We start from the raw sequence: 20,925 nt of genomic DNA on the forward strand, positions 1-20,925 counted from the left end.
TTCCTTTCACAAAGCCCGAAACAAGTGTGTCCACCCTCAGGAGAGCCAGGAAACAATATCTCTCCGTTCTCAAGCCCGAACTCTCTTATCTGCAGCCTCCTCACTCTCTGCAGACCTGGACAAAATCACAGACTGGGCAAACAAGTGGAACATGTCTTTCAATCCTGACATATCTCACACTCTTACGATGTCTCTCCAAAAAGACCGACTGGACAACCCTCCCATCCACTTTCTGAATAATCCTCTCGAAGAAGTTCTGTCACTCAAGCTTTTGGGTCTCACTATCTGCCATGATCTTTCCTGGGAAAACCACATTTCAAATCTGGCCTCCAAAGCCAGTCGCCGACTGGGCATCCTCCGTCATGCGAAGTCCTTCCTTGGCACACCTGAACTCCTCACCACATACAAGGCTTTCATCCGCAGCTCAATGGAATACTGCTCTCCCCTCTGGGCTGGTGCTCCTGCCTCACACCTAGCTCGTCTTCACGCTGTTGAAACCAAAGCGTTCAGAATCATTGGAATCTCCCGCGATGAAGCTAACTCCAAGGGCCTTTCACTCACTCACCGCAGGCAGGTTGGTGGTCTTTCCGTCTTCTACCGACTCCTCTCTGGCCTTTCCCCCCGCAGCTCTCTCTGGGCTCTGTCCCCCAAATATTCCTACAGGTCACACAAGATCTGCCTGCAACCCTCTTATGGTTAAACTGCCAAAATCAAGACTCTCTGCTCACCTTCACTCCTTCATTCCTCTTTTCTCCCAGCTCTGGAACAAACTCCCTCACTCTCTTCAACCCCACTCCACCCTCCAGGTCTTTAAAACAGCTGTTCACCACCATCTCTTATCTTCCCCCATCCAAAACCTTGATCTTTTCTACCCTCGCTAATTTCACCCCAAATCGACTTTTTTGAAATACCAACTTCTGTCCTGGAAGTCCTTAGTGTCCTTGTGTTTTATACTTCTCCCACGCCTCCTCCCCCCAAGCCCTCTCCCTCCCACACATCTACCTGCTCTCAAATGTTGTGTTTGTGTGCTTCCCCTTCTCTCCCCATCTTGTCTTCCGCTCCCTCTTTTTATATATTTTGTTTGGCTGTTTGATTAGTTTGTGAAATAAATGTTAGCTCTTCCACGAGCCTCGATTCTGTATACAAAAAAAACAAAAGTACAGAAAACCACATCATTGGATCTCTTTTGGTTTCGTTGTAATAAAATTTTACAACTGAACAACACTTTGTGGACAGACTGTACTTTTTTCCTTAGACTAAAATTATCTTCATGTGATCCACAACAGGTTTACCCAATCAAATTACTTCAATAAACCAATGTTGATAAACTCATTTTACTCTTTTCTTTACTTTAAGCGCCAGGTGCATACAACTCAAGACATTCCTTATTGTATCTCCTGCTTTTGAGCTCTTTTGACCAGCACAAGGACAAAAGGCTATTCTTTTTCCTGTTGTGGTATTTTACCACAGACTTCTGTTAGTTGGTGATAATGGTTTACGTACACCCCCATGTACCGCAAACTTGAATTGTCGAATTTAAATTAACAATAATCCAGTGCGGATGAAAAACAGAACCTGCACCGATTGAACTAGCTTGGGCAGCGTTTTATTCGGACAACTCAGGTGCCAATGTAAGGCATTTACCCCAACAGGGCAAAGGAACACATAATTTGAGATTAATGCAGATATTTGCTTTTCAAACCAAGGTAACTCCGCATGTTCTTTATTTCTACCAGCAGTGTTGTTTAACAATCGTTAAACGCTAACCTGCACAAGGACTACAACAACACGAAACTGGCAAAAACTCAGCAATTTAAACCCCGCTCAGGACAGCAAATCCAAACAAAATCGAATATCAACGATTCCACGAACACGACCACCACCACAACCCAATCGTGGCGAGATAAAAACACGACTTCATCCTGCCAAAGCCTACCCTTCCGAGATGAGCATGGGCTTTGGCTCGTGCTAAGACTCGGCCCGAAAAAGAAAAGAAATGAAAACAAAAAAAAATGAAAGAAAAAATAGAGTGGGATGATATCCAAACTTGAAGGCCCTGGCACAACAAAGGAAATCTTCTTCACTTGACACGTTGCACAATAACAGCATTGAGGAGGTTCAGCTGCTGAAGTGTTTGCTCGTCATCATTTAGTTCCTTATTCGGGAATGTCGTCATGAGCACAAAGCAACGAGACGAAGCCGGACGAGCTTGCTCAACAAACCTTCTTAAATCGGCAAGCCTGTAAAACATGTCCATCACAATCAACCTCTCACCATCCCCACCATAAACCTCCAGCATCATTTAAACTACTACTGACTCCCCCAATACCCCATATTACATCATTTAAACCACTACTGACTCCCCCAATACCCCATATTACATCATTTAAACCACTACTGACTCCCCCAATACCCCATATTACATCATTTAAACCATGACTCACTCCCCCAATACCCCCATATTACATCATTTAAACCATGACTCACTCCCCCAATACCCCCATATTACATCATTTAAACCACGACTGACTCCCCCAATACCCCATATTACATCATTTAAACCACTACTGACTCCCCCAATACCCCATATTACATCATTTAAACCACTACCGGCTCCCTCAATACCCCATATTACATCATTTAAACCACGACTGACTCCCCCAATACCCCATATTACATCATTTAAACCATGACTCACTCCCCCAATACCCCCATATTACATCATTTAAACCATGACTCACTCCCCCAATACCCCCATATTACATCATTTAAACCACTACTGACTCCCCCAATACCCCATATTACATCATTTAAACCACTACTGACTCCCCCAATACCCCATATTACATCATTTAAACCACTACCGGCTCCCTCAATACCCCATATTACATCATTTAAACCACTACTGACTCCCCCAATACCCCATATTACATCATTTAAACCACTACTGACTCCCCCAATACCCCATATTACATCATTTAAACCACTACTGACTCCCCCAATACCCCATATTACATCATTTAAACCACTACTGACTCCCCCAATACCCCATATTACATCATTTAAACCACTACTGACTCCCCCAATACCCCATATTACATCATTTAAACCATGACTCACTCCCCCAATACCCCCATATTACATCATTTAAACCATGACTCACTCCCCCAATACCCCCATATTACATCATTTAAACCACTACTGACTCCCCCAATACCCCATATTACATCATTTAAACCACTACCGGCTCCCTCAATACCCCATATTACATCATTTAAACCACGACTGACTCCCCCAATACCCCATATTACATCATTTAAACCACTACTGACTCCCCCAATACCCCATATTACATCATTTAAACCACTACTGACTCCCCCAATACCCCCCCCCCCCATATTACATCATTTAAACCACTACTGACTCCCCCAATACCCCATATTACATCATTTAAACCACTACTGACTCCCCCAATACCCCATATTACATCATTTAAACCACTACTGACTCCCCCAATACCCCATATTACATCATTTAAACCACTACTGACTCCCCCAATACCCCCCCCCCCCATATTACATCATTTAAACCACTACTGACTCCCCCAATACCCCATATTACATCATTTAAACCACTACTGACTCCCCCAATACCCCATATTACATCATTTAAACCACTACTGACTCCCCCAATACCCCATATTACATCATTTAAACCACTACTGACTCCCCCAATACCCCCATATTACATCATTTAAACCACTACCGGCTCCCTCAATACCCCATATTACATCATTTAAACCACGACTGACTCCCCCAATACCCCATATTACATCATTTAAACCACTACTGACTCCCCCAATACCCCAGATTACATCATTTAAACCACTACCGGCTCCCTCAATACCCCAGATTACATCATTTAAACCACTACCGGCTCCCCCAATACCCCATATTACATCATTTAAACCACTACCGGCTCCCTCAATACCCCATATTACATCATTTAAACCACCACCAACTCCCCCAATACCCCATATTACATCATTTAAACCACTACTGACTCCCCCAATACCCCATATTACATCATTTAAACCACTACCCCATATTACATCATTTAAACCACTACTGACTCCCCCAATACCCCATATTACATCATTTAAACCACAACTGACTCCCCCAATACCCCCATACTACATCATTTAAACCACTACTGACTCCCCCAATACCCCATATTACATCATTTAAACCACTACTGACTAGCCCAATACCCCATATTACATCATTTAAACCACTACTGACTCCCCAAATACCCCATATTACATCATTTAAACCACTACTGACCCCCCCAATACCCCATATTACATCATTTAAACCACTACTGACTCCCCCAATACCCCATATTACATCATTTAAACCACTACTGACTCCCCCAATACCCCATATTACATCATTTAAACCACTACTGACTCCCCTAACACCCCATATTACATCATTTAAACCACGACTGACTCCCCCAATACCCCATATTACATCATTTAAACCACTATTGGCTCCCCCAGTACCCCATATTACATCATTTGAACCACTACCGGCTACCTCAATGCCCCCCATTACATCATTTCAACCACTCCTGACTCCCTCAATGTCCCCATTACATCATTTAAACCACCACCGGCTATCTCAATGCCCCCGATTACATCATTTAATCCACTACTGACTCCCTCAATGCCCCCAATTACATCATTTAATCCACTACTGACTCCCTCAATGCCCCCTATTATGTCATTTCAACCACTGCCGGCTACCTCAATGCCCCCATTACATCATTTAATCCACTACTGACTCCCTCAATGCCCCTTATTACATCATTTAATCCACTACTGACTCCCTCAATGCCCCCTATTACATCATTTAAACCACGGCCAGCTACTGCATTACCCCCTTTTCCATCATTGAAACCACAAGCGGGTCCCTCAATACCCCCCTTTTATATCTCAACGATGGTACTTCAGATTTCTTTTTTTTAATGGAGATAACTTTAAAAAAAGTGTTTCAGGAGAATCCAGGAACAATTAGTGATCTGAAGTATTTTGTGATTACAGCCATCACCAATATTTGGCGTGAGACTCTGTAATCAGCAACTGTGCCGCGCGTATAACGCACGTCTGCTCAACGTCACTCCGACTCCCTGGAAAATCCTCTCTATCTCTTTGCTGATGACTCCACTCTCTGCCGCTCCATTCCTCTTCCCTCAGATCGGCAGTCTGCAGCCTCCTCACTCTCTGAAGACCTGGACAAAATCACAGACTGGTCAAACAAGTGGAACATGTCTTTCAATCCTGACAAATCTCACACTCTTACTATGTCTCTCCGAAAAGATCGACTGGACAACCCTCCCATCTACTTTCTCAACAATCCTCTCCAAGAAGTTCTGTCGCTCAAGCTTTTGGGTCTCACTATCTGCCATGATCTTTCTTGGGAAAACCACATTTCCAAGCTGGCCTCCAAAGCCAGTCGCCGACTGGGCATCCTCCGTCGTGCGAAGTCCTTCCTAGGCACACCTCAGCTCCTCACCACATACAAGGCTTTCATCCGCCGCTCAATGGAATACTGTTCTCCCCTATGGGCTGGTGCTCCTGCCTCACACCTGGCTCGGCTTCACGCTGTTGAATCCAAAGCTTTCAGAATCATTGGAATCTCCCGCGATGAAGCTATCTCTGAGGGCCTTTCACTCACTCACCGCAGGCAGGTAGGTGGTCTTTCTGTCTTCTACCGACTCCTCTCCGGCCTTGCTCCCCCAGCTCTCTCTGTGCTCTGTCCCCCAAATATTCCTGCAGGTCGCACAAGATCTGCCAGCCACCCTCTGATGGTTAAACTGCCGAAATCTCGGCTCTCTGCTCACCTTCACTCTTTCATTCCTCTTTTCTCCCGCCTCTGGAACAAACTCCCACACTCACTTCAATCACACTCCTCCCTCCAGGTCTTTAAAACAGCTGTTCACCACCATCTCTTATCTTCCCCCATCCAAAACCTTGATCTTTTCTACCCCCACTAATTCACCCCAGATCCACCTTGTTTGAAATTCCAACTTCTTTCCTGGAAGTCCTGGCAGTGTCCATATGTTTTATACCTCTCCCACCCCCCCCCCCCCCCCTTCACATGCCTCCCCCCCAAAGCCCTCTCCCTCCCACAGATCTCTCGATGTCTCCATGTCTCTCGGTCCCTGCTCTCAAATGTTGTGTTTGTGTCCTTTCCCCTCTCTCCCCATCTTGTCTACCTCTCCCGATGTTATTTGTTTTGTGTGTCTGTTTGTCTTTCTGTGTGATTAATGTTCGCTCTTTCATGAGCCTCGATCTTGTATACCAAAAAAAAAAAAAAAAAAAAGTGATGGAAGACATTTTGAAAATCTGTATTAATGGAAATAAACTTGAAATTTCCCTCCATTATTTAGTTTTTGTTTCACACTCAGAGTTAATTTAATTTCAGAATTTATACATATACATACAAAACATATGCAGATACATGCACACATATACATATATACACACACAGGGAGCCCTCCATACACATCCTATATTCGTTCCTGTGAAATGCTATTCATAGCAAAACAGTGTATATTGAAATGTATTTTTCTGCAGGAATACATGTTATAAGGGGGGGGGGGGGGGGGGAGGGAGGGGGTGTCGCATTCATGGGAAATTCTGGTTCCGTTAGACAAGTTACACAATATATTTTTCAACAATGAATAAAGTAAAATGAATGTTTCAAAAATTGCCTCGCCTGTCATGTTCATGTTATGAAGGTTAATGTGCTGCTTCAACTGTTCAAACGATTAAAGGTTTAATTTTGACTTGATTCATTTCGCTCGTCCTTCAGGTCGGTAAATAAATTGCGGCCTTTCGCCCGGGTCGCAAGCAAACTTGTTGGATCATCATGTTGGTTTTGGTCTTCGATCCAGACTAATCATAAACGATCCATATTCTCCATCACCAAACTGATTGCGTACATTCCTAGAAGCACCCAGTGGCGTATTGCCCTTCCAAGTGGCTCTCACCTTGTCCTTGTTTGCCCTGATTGTCCTCACAGTCGACACGGGTATCCCAATGATGGTGGCTGCATGTATTGCACGATCACCAGCATCGAATTGCGTCAACACACATCTAATTTAGTCTGCAAGATGACTACACGGCGTTTCCTCTTGCTCACAGACGCACTAGCCTCACTCAACGATCATTTATCGCTCATACTGTATTAAAATGCAAATAAATACACTACTGAAAGTGAATAAAATGAAGCTGGTAACGCATATTCGACAAATATGGTGACGCAACACTGCTGTACACGACAGAGAGAGAGACAGAGCTTCACATTTTTATATCGAAACACACCTACTTATATAAATATAATTAAAAAAAAGTGTCAATTCATCAACAAACATTATACTGAAGGAACGCATTACGGGACTACTTACATCGAGGAGCGTGTGTGTGTGTGTGTGCGTATGTGTATGTGTGTGCGTGTATGTGCATGTGCGTGTGTGTGTGTGTGTGTGCGCGTGTGTGTGCGTGCGTGTGTGCGTATGTGTGCACATGTCACTTCCGCTTCCGGTCTTGCCGGCGAGGTTACGTTTTTTCGAAGCTGTCCACGCTCTCCACGCTATCGAAGTTAAGTAATTGTTCCCATTTGTATTTTCGTCAAAACTGTATTTATTTTATGGTGTGTGTACCGACAGTGGATCCCGAGGAAATTCTCGGTGTAAATCTTTCATACCTGCATAGAAAATCGTGTTAATTCGTGTCGTGTCTTTTGAGGCCTTGTACCGTGTCCTACCCTGAGGCTTTGTTTTTCTCTCAGCGGTCCGTCGATTGTGCTCCAATTACTTTCGTTCTCTGTTTTTCCCAGTCTTTTCACCACATACTTCCTTGTTTAAAATCTCAACTAAAGAAAAACCAAAAAAAAAAACATTTCCTTCTCTGTTCTTTTTCGTTTATTCGTTGTTCTTATTCGTTTGTTCGTTCTTCAACCACGTGTTTCACCCCCATTTCCTCAGATAGTTTTCACTGTTAAACTTTAAAATGTTTAAACTTTCCGCTGAAGTACTGTATTCTGTCATATATTATAACACCTTTTTCTTCTTCTTCTTCTTTAAAAGGTTGCTTTTGACTTGCTCACCAAATCTATTCATTGCAAATAAAAATTCCATCTCTTATAGTGCCTCTTTCATACATTCCCGAAACTCACCTGCACTCCACCCACCCACCAGCGTCCTTAAACGTATCTTTGACTTGAAGGTCACAAGAAACTCATTTTGCAATAAATGTTCGTTTCCCATTAATCGTACTCTCTCTAAAATCCAATCTCGCCCTTCCCCTCCAAATCTCCCCCCTTGCCCCTCCCCTCCAAATCTTCCCTATCACCCCTCCCCTCCAAATCTTCCCAATCACCCCTCCCCTCCAAATCTTCCCCATCACCCCTCCCCTCCAAATCTTCCCCATCACCCATCCCCTCCTCGACTCCCCTCCTCGCCCTCCCCTCCAAATCTCCCCCATCTCCCATCCCTTTCAAATCCCTCCCCTTGTCCCTTCCCTCTTAAACTCCCCCCTAACCCCTCCCCTCATAAATCCCTCATGACCCCTCCCCTTCAAATCTCCCCACCCTCATCTCTTCTCCATTTCCCCCCTCACCCCTCCTCCTCAAAGCATCCTCCCTGCTTCTTCCCCCTTCCAACTCTCACCTCCATCTCCCCCAACCTTCTGCCTCACTCTTTCCCCCTCCTCAAATAACACCTCATTGTGCCTCACCCAATCACCATCAAACCTTTTGTCCGCCCCATCCTTCCCTTTCTCCGAGCTATTCTGAAATCTCTCACACACCTTCAACAGCTCTCCCTACCTCTTCCTCCTCTTCCACATCTTACCCTACCCCTCCCCCACCACCCCTCCCCCACCACCCCCCCTGTTCTGTATCCGATGCTCCCCCTTCCTCTTCATTAACGGTATGGACCTCAAACATCCAGGGCCTTCGTTCAAACTTAACTAATCTCTCCATACAGGTAGGTTGCTTCTGACAAACCAGACGTGATCTGCTTAACAGAAACTTTCCTCCTTCATGATGTCTCTGATTCCTTAGTATCTCTCCCGGGGTACTCCCTCCTCCGGTATGATAGACCCGAGTCTCGTCCTGGAGGTGGGGTTGCTATCTTTATCAAAAACACTCTTCCTCTCACGCCCTGCACTGCCCTCTCTCCACCTCACCCTCAGGAATACCTCTGGCTACGGCTTCCCCTTCGCTCCCACCTCTTGTTCATATGTGTGTTGTACCGTCCACCATCATCTACATCTCGCTGTCTGATAATATGGACCAACTTCTATCTACTCATCCCAACTCTCTCTTCCTCATATGTGGCGATGTCAATTGTCACCATGCCAGTTGGCTGGGTGTGGGCACCTCTCTCACCAGCCATGGCTTCTCAGCAAAGGACTTCTGCGACTCACTGGGACTGACACAATCTGTCAATTTCCCGACCCGGGAAATGTGCGTTTCTCAGTAAAGTAAATTTCTCAGTCAACGGAGCATCTTCTCTTCTGGACTTGGTTATGACCAACTTCCCTAAAAAGGTCTGCTGCTCTTCTTCTGCTCCAATCGGCTCATCTGATCATGTGCTTGTTAAAGTGGACATCTCCCTGACCATTCTCAGGGAGCCTCCTCAGCGTCGACGAGTCTGGCATTTCACTCAGGCCAACTGGCACGGTCTTCAAGCAGCCATCAATCATCTGGACTGGTATCCCATCTCCACCGCCTCTGACATCAACTCATCCTGGGAATTCTTCCAAAGTAAATTTCTCTCTCTCATGCACAGATTTATCCCATCTCATCTTCAGTTGTCATACCCTTCCTCCTGTCCATGGTACACGGAATCTTGTGGTGAGGCAGTTGCCCAGAAACAACTTGCCTTCATCTCCTGGAAAGCAAATCCAACGGAAGGAAATTTCATTTCCTTTCACAAAGCCCGACACAAGTGTGTGTCCACCTTCAGGAGAGCCAGGAAACAATATCTCTCCATTCTCAAGACCGAACTCTCTTATCTGTCTCCCTCTTCCAAATCCTGGTGGCGTCTGGTCAAATCTGTTTCTGGTGTTTGTTCCCCCTCCATCCCCTCCTGTTCCTCAAACGGCTACACAGCTGACTCCGCACGTGAAAAAGCTGAATGCCTCAACTCTGTGTTTGCCTCTAAATCTTGTGTCCCAAACCCATCCCTCTCTGTACCCACCATACCCTGCTGCTCCTGGACTCTGTGTCCTTTCCTCCTGACAAGGTGGAAAAGTTTCTGTTCTCTTCACCCTCTCTTTTGCTCAAGGTCATCTGCCATCTGCTTGGAAATCAGCCAACATCACCGCTTTACACAAAAAAGGTGCAAATACAGATCCTAGCAACTACAGACCAATCAGCCTTCTCCCAATTATCAGCAAGGTCATGGAATCCATCATTGCTTCGGATATGAAATCTTTCCTCTTCTCCAATGGCTTGATCTCTGATCATCAATTTGGTTTCAGACCAGGTCACTCTACTCTGGACATTCTGCTTCTGCTGTCTCAACAATGGATGGAGGTCCTCAATGCCAAACAGGAAATTAGAGCTGTCTCTCTTGACATATCCATATCTTGTCTCCCTTGACTTAAGACCCAGATGGAATTAAAGGAAGATGGAAAAGATATATGGAAATGCTGTTGAATACAGAGAATGAATGGGATGGCAACATAGAGAGTAACCCAGTTTTAGGACTGGCAGAGAAGATAACTGAGGAGGAAGTTGAGGAAGCGATAAAAGCAATGAAGAGTAGAAAAGCGGGAGGGCCGACGGGAGTTGTTGGAGATATGTTGAAGGCAGCAGGAAGTTGGGGTGTGAAGAGAACGACAGAGATCTGTAATCTGGTGGTGAAAGAGGGCCGCATTCCGGTGGCTTGGGAACTGAGTACCCTCGTCCCTCTATACAAGGGGAAAGGTGACCCTCTGGAGTGTGGCTCGTACCGAGCGATAAAGTTATTGGATCATGGAATGAAGGTATTGGAAAGGGTGTTGGAGAGGAGGATAAGGAAGAAGGTGAGGATCGACGAAATGCAGTTTGGATTTATGCCAGAAAGAGGAACGACAGACGTGCTCTTTATTGTGAGGCAGTTGCAGGAGAAGTACATGGAGAAGAGGAAGAAGTTGTTTCTTGGGTTTGTTGATCTGGACAAAGCATTCGATAGGGTTCCACGCGAAGTATTGACATGGGCATTGAGGAAGTTAGAAGTGGAGGAATGGTTGATCAGAGTAGTGATGGCAATGTACAAAAGAGCGAGCACAGCTGTACGGACGAAGGACGGGAACAGTGGTGAGTTGGAGGTGAAGGTGGGAGTGCATCAGGGGTCGGTACTAAGTCCACTACTATTTGTAGCTGTGATGGAGGTGCTGGCTCAGAACGTAAAGGAGGGTTTATCGTGGGAGTTGTTGTATGCAGATGATCTGGTGTTGATTGCGGAAAGTATGGATGGACTGAAGGAAAAGATGAACAAGTGGAAGGAATGTATGGAGACAAAAGGTCTGAAGGTGAATATAGGAAAGACGAAGGTGATGGCAAGTGGTAAAGCATGTGGTGAGGTGGAAAGAACTGGGAAGTGGCCATGTGCTGTGTGCAGGAAAGGTGTCGGAGTGAACTCCATTCAATGTACAATGTGCGCTGAGTGGGTTCATCAAAAATGTAGTGGTCTGAGAGGGTCATTAACCAGTGTGGCAGCTACATTCAAATGTAAGGTGTGCACATAGTCAGGCAGATAGGTGTATCCATCATAAGAATTGTGGGTTTAGACGTACAAACATGAAATTTGGCACAGTCATATATAATAATCTAATGAATAATTCCAGATATGGACCCACCGCGAAAACGTCCTATGGTAGCCATGGCGGCCATTTTACAAAATGGCCGTTTTGACCGCGATTATTTTTTACCGGACGACACAAATGCTTCTTTATGTTCTTATGAAATGACTAGATACACATATATGCCATAATTGTATTCTCCAAATGACCACAATTTGCATTTGTGTTGCCAGCAATGTCAATTAACCCACCAAGCACTGTAACGGTAACTTATATTACTAGATAGTTCCAGTTTGATCTTGTTTATACGTCACAATTTTCTCCACCACACTGGCACAAAGCGGTACATTTCAAACTAGCTTGTTTGCACTTGCATCGTCCCTTGCAACCCTTTTTGCATTTACAACAAATCAGCTCCCTTGATGAAATGCTCGTTGTAGTTTTATATTATTGAATTTTGTATGGCAAGATTTGTGCCACTTGGCATTGTTCTCCAGAAACGTAGCTTCAATGCCATTCCCGTCATCAAGGCGTCCTAATTCTAGTGGCATCGGTAATTCGTGAAGTTCATTGAAACGTCTGATGTTGAAGGCAATGGTAGAATAACCAACTCCAACATCGTGCCGTTTTGATTCTGCTGGGCATTGCAAACTTTCTCGTGTGATTTTTTGGCACAAAACGCACTTGTTCCAATCCGTCTGTACCTGCGCCTTTGATTGTCCAGGTTGCAGTGGATCCACTAGCTGATAACTCTTAGACATTTCGCTGTTCGAAACACCAACTGAAAAAAAAGATAAGATACGATAACAAGTTGCAATAAATAAATAAAAACTTTATTTAATTTGCTAATTTGCACTTTATTTAATTTGCTAATTTGCACTAATTTGCATAAAAATGATACGTGGGACATTTTTTCAACTATTTAACATAGCAAATCATTTTCTACACATTTTTTCCTATCTATAGACACCAATGAGAAGTATATTTCGGGGGGGGGGGGGGGGGGGGGTGCACGAGACCCCGATCTAGCCACTAGACTAAAAGCGGCCATTTTACCACGGCTACCATAGGACGTTTTCGCGGTGGGTCCATATCTGGAATTATTCATTAGACTGTTATCTATGACTGTGCCAAATTTCATGCTTGTACGTATAAACCCACAATTGTTACACCTATCTGCCTGACTAACAGAGGGAGTTGCAGATGGAGGAAATGTTGAGTTGGATCTTGGAGACGGCGTGAAGCTGGAAAGTGTGAAAACATTTTGCTACCTCGGAGACATGCTGAATGGAGAAGGTGGATCAGACACGGCAACGGTTGCTGGAGTGAGATGTGCATGGAAGAAGTTTCGGGAACTGAGTGGCGTGCTGATGAGGAGGGGAGTCTCGTTGAAGCTGAAGGGAAAGGTGTATGCTATGCTGCATGTGTGAGAAGTGTTATGATTTATGGGAGCGAGCCATGGGTCATGAATGTAGAGCAGCAACGAAGGCTGGAAAGGGTGGAAATGCGAATGGTTCGATGGATGTGCAGAGTATCGTTGAGAGAGAGGAAGACAAATGATGAATTGCGAAAGATGATGGGAATAGAGCCTGTGATTGATGCTGTGAAGAGGAACAGGTTGAGATGGTTTGGTCATGTGTTGAGGAAGGATGAAAGTGACTGGTTGAGAAGTGACGGAAATGAATGTAGAAGGAAGTAGAGGATGGGGAAGACCGAGAAAGACTTGGCTAAAGATGGTGGAAGAAGAAATGCGGGCAAGGGGGTTAACAAGGAGAGATGCAGAAAATAGGGCAAAATGGAGAAGATTGTCATGGGGACCGCAAGGCTAACCCCCGCTCCAGCAGGGAAAATGGCCTTAAAATGCATGTTGTGTTGTTGTTGTCCCTTGACATATCACGTGCCTTCGATATGGTCTGGCACCCCGCTCTGCTCACCAAACTCTCCTCCTTTGGTATCCATGGAAATCTCCACGCTTGGCTGGCGGACTTCCTCTCTCGTCGTAGTCAACGTGTGGCCCTGAATGGGTTTCTCTCATCTCCTCTTCCTGTTCAGGCTGGAGTTCCCCAAGGCAGTGTTCTGGCCCTGTGCTTTTTCTGGTCTTCATCAATGATCTCTCCGACTCTCTTGAAAATCCTCTCTATCTCTTTGCTGATGACTCCACTCTCTGCCGCTCCATTCCTCATCCCTCAGATCGGCAGTCTGCAGCCTCGTCACTCTTTGCAGACCTGGACAAAAATCACAGACTTGGCAAACAAGTGGAACATGTCTTTCAATCCTGACAAATCTCACACTCTTACGATGCCTCTCCGAAGAGACCGATTGGACAACCCTCCCATCCATTTTCTGAATAATCCTCTCCAAGAAGTTCTGTCACTCAAGCTTTTGGGTCTCACTATCTGCAATGATCTTTCAAGGGAAAACCACATTTCAAATCTGGCCTCCAAAGCCAGTCGCCGACTGGGCATCCTCCGTCGTGCGAAGTCCTTCCTTGGCACACCTGAGCTTCTCACCACATGCAAGGCTTTCATCCGCAGCTCAATGGAATACTGCTCTCCCCTCTGGGCTGGTGCTCCTGCCTCACACCTGGCTCGTCTTCACGCTGTTGAAACCAAGGCGTTCAGAATCATTGGAATCTCCCACGATGAAGCTACCTCCGAGGGCCTTTCACTTACTCACCGCAGGCAGGTTGGTGGTCTTTCTGTCTTCTACCGGCTCCTCTCCGGCCTTGCTCCTCCAGCTCTCTCTGGCCTCTGTCCCCCAAATATTTCTACAGGTCGCACAACATCTGCCTGCAACCCTCTTATGGTTAAACTGCCAAAATCAAGACTCTCTGCTCACCTTCACTCCTTCATTCCTCTTTTCTCCCGCCTCTGGAACAAACTCCCTCATTCTCTTCAATCCCACTCCTCCCTCCAGGTCTTTAAAACAGCTGTTCACCACCATCTCTTATCTTCCCCCATCCAAAACCTTGATCTTTTCTACCCCCGCTAATTTCACCCCAAATCCACTTTTTTGAAATACCAACTTCTTTCCTGGAAGTCCTTGGTGTCCTTGTGTTTATACTTCGAACCACCCCCCCCCCCCCCTCCTTCCCACACCGCCTCCCCCCAAGCCCTCTCCCTCCCACACATTCCCGATGTCCCTGCTCTCAAATGTTGTGTTTATGTGCTTCCCCTTCTCTCCCCATCTTGTCTACCGCTCCCCTTTTTATATACTTTGTTTGTTTGTCTGTTTGATTTGTTTGTGTGATAAATGTTAGCTCTTTCACGAGCCTCGATTCTGGATACAAAAAAAATAAAAAAAATAATGTGTATTCGTGTGTGTAGGTGTGCGTGTGTGCGTGTGCATATATATGTGTGTGTGTGTGTGTGTGTGTGTGTGTGTGTGTGTGTGTGTGTGTGCGTATATGTGTGTGTATGACCCCCTCCCACCACGCAGTGTATAACTATCTTTAGTAGAGCACCTGTGAGTGTGGTTGAATCGTTGGAGGAGCCGCGAGCCATCAGCAAATCGGATTTGCAACGTGGTGGTTGGTGCCGACTCGTCCACTTCCACCATGGCATCCGCAGCTTGTACTTGAACTGCAGGCTCTCTGGACGTTTCTCCAACAACATGTGGTGCAGGACTGTGGTGCGTGGTGAACAGATGAACGGTTTCAATTCAAAGCGAGAGCGAGTTTGGCTGGTCACAGACAACATGACCAACGAGACAAAGGAAGGAGAGGTTTTGCTCCTCAACAATTTATCAGAATTAATACCAACGTTTACGGTTGCAGATACTCACACAGTTATGAAAACTGGTTAATACCAACTCGGGAAACAAATTATGGCGTCTGAAATATCTGGCACAATTTCTGGTGTGCATCTGAAAATATCTTGTGTGCAGCCCCTCCCTGGCCGCCCGATGAATATGATCAACCTCCGACATGTTGTAGTTCACATTGTCTGGGGTGAAAGACTGCACAAAAATATTGTTGAACTTCCCTCCCTTTACCCCGCCATATTCAAATTTGACAGAATATGCATACATTACTTTTACTCTACTTATTGTCTGGGTAATCATCCCCACCCTCAGGGGGGTAAAGAGCCAATTTTAATTGTCCATGACCGACTCACAGGTACCCTCAGCAGGTATGTAAAATTTGGTGGAGATCAGCGAAGTCGTTTTTGATTTTACAAGGTAGGTGCATGCATACATTTTTAATAAATTTGCAAAACTTTCTAAAATCCTGTTTTCTCTTTGTCATTATGGGATATTGAGTGTAGATTGATGAGGGAAAAAAAGAATTTAAACGATTTCAGCATAAGGCTGCAACATAACAAAATGTGAAAAAAGTGAAGGGGTCTGAATAGTTTCTGAATGCACTGTATATACATACATACAATTAATATTTTCTTGTCACGCACTCATAAACCAGACTGTTTCCATTACCACAACTATTCCAAAACAAGGCCCAAACAATTCCAGTGGTGTGATTTATTATCCGTGTGGTGCCAGTGGGAGCTTTAGTGTGTGCGATGAGAGCACGATTGGTTACTCGCAGGATATTTGGTACCTGCCCAGTTTCTGTCCTTGGCCAGAGAATGCCTGAAAGGTTTGTTGAGAAACCACATAGTCCTGATCACGGTGGTCTTGCATGTCCAAACTAACTTGAGCCCCACGTGCACGCCGCTGCAGCTCTTGTGGCACTTCCCTTCGATAATGTGAAAAGAGTAGGACACGAAGCAACATCACCCTCTACTGCTCTCAATCCAGCTATCAAAACAAAGCATCCAAAAAAAAAAAGTTGTACCATTGTGCAGATGAGCAAGTGGTTCACATTGTCTGGGGTGAAAGACTGCACAAAATAAACGTCACGCGAGGGAAAGTAACCAACCCCCGCTTGATGGCAGACAGGAACAAAGAACTGCTCGGGTCATCGTATTCTCGAAGCTCTCCATTGTTCAGGTTGAAGCCGTTTCGCCACAGTTTCAGCACCACGTGCATCTGATCTTGCGGGTAGGTGTCATATTACGATACGGGATGGACAAAATAACTAGTTCGATGTACAGGTGATTGGCATATGATCCACTTAACACAAGGAGAATTCAGTGCAATACCACGTTTACACATGGGCAACGTGACCGGCTTGGTACTGCAATGAGTATTATTTTGGATTTATACAATACTCTCATCCTCTTACAACCTTATATTCAACAACGAAGTACAACATTATTAAACTCTCACAAAGGATTGCACCTAAACCAAACCGAGACTCCAAAATGCGCACGACTCACGTCAGGAAGTGCACCAGCGCCGTGCCCCCCAGAGACGTATGATGAAGAGGAATCATCACCAGGGGTTCCTAGTCGATATCCACCACCAGAGAACATCTTTGCATCAATTAGAGAATGCAGAACAAACATCACAACACAGTTATCTTCACAAAATCAGAGACTCAATGAAGCCAAACTCAAACTTCCTTTTTTCATCCAATGAATCCTTACATCATTTTTAGTCGTTTGGTGCAAAAAATGTTTTAATGCAAAATAACATCCTGTTAGCAGATGACAAACTCTGTCCGGACAACGGAGGAAAAACGAGGCAACGACCCCGGCCATGGTGAGGATGTCGACGGTGGCAATCCCAATATATAAAACAGTCTGGAATTGTGTGTACATAACCATCAGGCTATTCAGGCCTATCGGCGTGAGGTGCATTATTTAGGTACAAACGACATCAGCGATGATGACCCAGAAAGTGACAGACGGCAATGTCATGCCCTGGGACAAGCTTAAAAATACCAAATGGTTTGTGCACCTATTAACATTGATCATGAGTCTGGGCATAAACTTCAAAACGACATGGACAGCAAGGTGTACTTGAATCGGTGTCAACAGTGATAACGTGGCACGGCCTCCGGTGTGGAATGCAAGCCGAGCTGGTTTAGCAAAAGTAAATCGGCAACTAACCGAACATGTTTGGAGAAGACATGTGACACAGATCGAGATAATTCATTTGCAGAAACAGGAACGCACACGCAGTCTTTCGTTAAAATTTGACACAACTTAAACTTGCTTACCTTGAAGATTACCCAGGTCAATGTGTTTATGCTTCGTTGTATCCTTTACACATTTAGTGCACTCCTCTCCTGTATTCAACTGGGCCAACTGACACTGATGATCCTGCAATGCCCGACGCTCGACGATTTAACTGTTGCCGACAGTGACTTTTTTTTTCTTTTTTCTTTTTTATTTTTACTTGCAAAATCGAAAGATTTTTCAAGTATATTGGTTGGTCTTGTGTGTTAATCTGTCTGTCTGTCTGTCTGTCGCCTACAGGTCACAATTTGAAACCGATCTTCATGAAACTTCACCAGATGGTAGAGATGGTCATAAGGAAGAAGCCTATTCATTTTGAGGTCAGGTCATCTTGAATTCCCAAAATTGCCGTTTTTCATCCAATTGACTTGAACATTGATGTATGCAGATGATCTGGTGTTGATTGCGGAAAGTATGGATGGACTGAAGGAAAAGATGAACACGTGGAAGGAATGTATGGAGACAAAAGGTCTGAAGGTGAATATCGGAAAGACGAAGGTGATGGCAAGTGGTAAAGCATGTGGTGAGGTGGAAAGAACTGGGAAGTGGCCCTGTGCTGTGTGTAGGAAGGGTGTCGGAGTGAACTCCATTCAATGTACAATGTGCGCTGAGTGGGTTCATCAAAAATGTAGTGGTCTGAGAGGGTCATTAACCAGTGTGGCAGCTACATTCAAATGTAAGGTGTGCACAGAGGGAGCTGCAGATGGAGGAAAGGTTGAGTTGGATCTTGGAGACTGCGTGAAGCTGGAAGGTGTGAAAACATTTTGCTACCTCGGAGACATGCTGAATGGAGAAGGTGGATCAGACTCGGCAACGGTTGCTCGAGTGAGATGTGCATGGAAGAAGTTTCGGGAACTGGGTGGCGTGCTGATGATGAGGGGAGTGTCGTTGAAGCTGAAGGGAAAGGTGTATGCTGCATGTGTGAGAAGTGTTATGATTTATGGGAGCGAGACATGGGTAATGAACGTAGAGCAGCAACGAAGGTTGGAAAGGGTGGAAATGCGAATGGTTCGGTGGATGTGTGGAGTATCGTTGAGAGAGAGGAAGACAAATGATGAATTGCGAAAGATGATGGGAATAGAGCCTGTGATTGATGCTGTGAAGAGGAACAGGTTGAGATGGTTTGGTCATGTGTTGAGGAAGGATTAAAGTGACTGGTTGAGAAGAGTGATGGAAATGAATGTAGAAGGAAGCAGAGGATGGGGAAGACCGAAAAAGACTTGGCTAAAGATGGTGGAAGAAGAAATGCGGGCAAGGGGGTTAACAAGGAGAGATGCAGAAAATAGGGCAAAATGGAGAAGATTGTCATGGGGACCGCAAGGCTAACCCCCGCTCTAGCAGGGAAAATGGCCTTTAAAATGCATGTTGTTGTTGTTGACTTGAAGATTGAACAGCATTTGCATATCTAGTCACTAAATTGGGAAACCAACTATTTTTGAAGCCAAAAGGTCAAAGGTAAAACTTCCAAAATGATCAATTTTCATCCGATTGACTTGAAAATGAAACAGCATTTGCATATTGAGTCATTGAATTTCGAAACCAACTATTTTAAGGTCAAAGGTCAACTCAAGGTCAAACTTCTAAAATCAGCAATTTTCATCTGAAAAATGATCAATTTTAATCCAATTCACCCGAGCTTTGATCAAGATCGTCAATTATAATCTTCATGAAATGGATAATTTGATGTATACATGGCAACGTATATTTTGGTGAGGGGGTGGATTTTGCAAGTATCGTGCTTTGCATGACGTCTTCCGTTTTTTGTTCTTTGCTCAGTATTGTCGGTATGGAATTTTCCCTTTGCAATTATATTGCAAAAAAGAAAGAGAAATTATGGCTCAAAAAATAAAATAAATAAATTTGGGTTGTGGTCAAAGCTATCTTCACGAAATGCTTCGCTTCAAAGTATGGATTATTGCGTAGGACATTCAAAACATGTGAGAGTCCCTCCGACTCGCCAAATCCATTCAGCTGCTAAAAGTTGGCCAAGTGGAAAAGCTTAAACCATCTTGTTGTACATGAACAGGCTGCTGCAATGCACCGTTCTGGCGTGACACACTTCAAGACCTTTAACGGTGTCAATCTTAAGAACTTCGAGGTTGAAGCGGATACTTTGACGAATATACAGTCACGTGAAAAAGTAAGTACACCCCATGTAAAGTTTTGACTTTTTCAACATATTTCAACATAGCTATTTGATCTTCATTTCAACAATATTGACAGATAAAGGTGATATAATACAACAAATATCATGAAACATTTACATTTTGTCGTGCATTGTATAATTTAAATAAAGATAAATGCAAATTTCGCATGTGGAAAAAGTAAGTACACCCTTGACTCTAATAGGTGGTATTGCCCCCTTTGGCAGAAACAACCTCAAGTAGGCGTTTCTTATAACTGCACATCGGATTTTTATGTGAAAAAATAAAAAAGATTTTTTCACATAAAACGGCTTTTTTGCGCGCAAAAAAACTTTTCCTATTTTCGGAGAAAAAAAATATTTCGCCCTTTTTGGGAAAAATAAAATAAAATGCCCTTTTTGGTCGAAAATGTCTAGCAACGATAAAACAAATTAGGGAATTTTTCGAAATTTTTAACTGCGATCGAAATTTTTAACCGATCGATCTCAAAAACAAAACGTTGCGTCCACTTGCGTGCATTGCGTCCCCAGCGTGTACAGCAGTGAGGCGGTGTACTACAGTGAGAGAGTGTAGACAAAGTGTGAACAAGTCTCCCATCAAGATGAGTGCTGCTCTTCGTGACAAGTGGCTGAAGGAATTCAACGCTGGCGGCGATGGGGCCACCTTCAAGTACGTGTCGAGTGACATGGCTTTCTGTCGAGCTTGTGAAAAGACTTTCCGGGCGAAGCAGAAGTCTGAGCTGGCCCAACATGTCCGAGGAGACCGCCACAAGAGCAACTTGGCCTTGAAGAAGAAGAGGACGGTCACGCAAGCCACCATGGAGGACTTTGGTGGCGGAAAG

The 20,925-nt window shown here is 44.6% G+C and overlaps 1 protein-coding gene across 2 annotated transcripts in view; it reads right to left on the bottom strand.

The window, feature by feature from the left end:
• Positions 1–1,584: 1,584 nt before the first annotated feature.
• LOC137436757 (NSFL1 cofactor p47) overlaps positions 1,585–20,925 on the bottom strand; it is an 86,930-nt gene continuing 67,589 nt past the window's right edge. The window contains exons 5-10 of one of the 2 annotated variants that reach the window (XM_068130825.2): positions 17,137–17,232; positions 16,737–16,846; positions 16,416–16,553; positions 15,324–15,485; positions 12,565–12,641; positions 1,585–2,240 (exon numbers count right to left, since the gene is read on the bottom strand). In XM_068130825.2, the coding sequence (XP_067986926.1) occupies positions 12,614–12,641; positions 15,324–15,485; positions 16,416–16,553; positions 16,737–16,846; positions 17,137–17,232 (534 nt within the window). In that variant the 3' untranslated portion in view covers positions 1,585–2,240; positions 12,565–12,613. The remainder of the gene's footprint in view (positions 2,241–12,564; positions 12,642–15,323; positions 15,486–16,415; positions 16,554–16,736; positions 16,847–17,136; positions 17,233–20,925) is intronic. The other variant, XM_068130824.2, reaches the window with a different exon arrangement.

This window comes from Myxine glutinosa, chromosome 11, assembly GCF_964187855.1.
Source record: "Myxine glutinosa chromosome 11, kmMyxGlut1.1, whole genome shotgun sequence".
NCBI classification, from domain to species: domain Eukaryota; kingdom Metazoa; phylum Chordata; class Myxini; order Myxiniformes; family Myxinidae; genus Myxine; species Myxine glutinosa.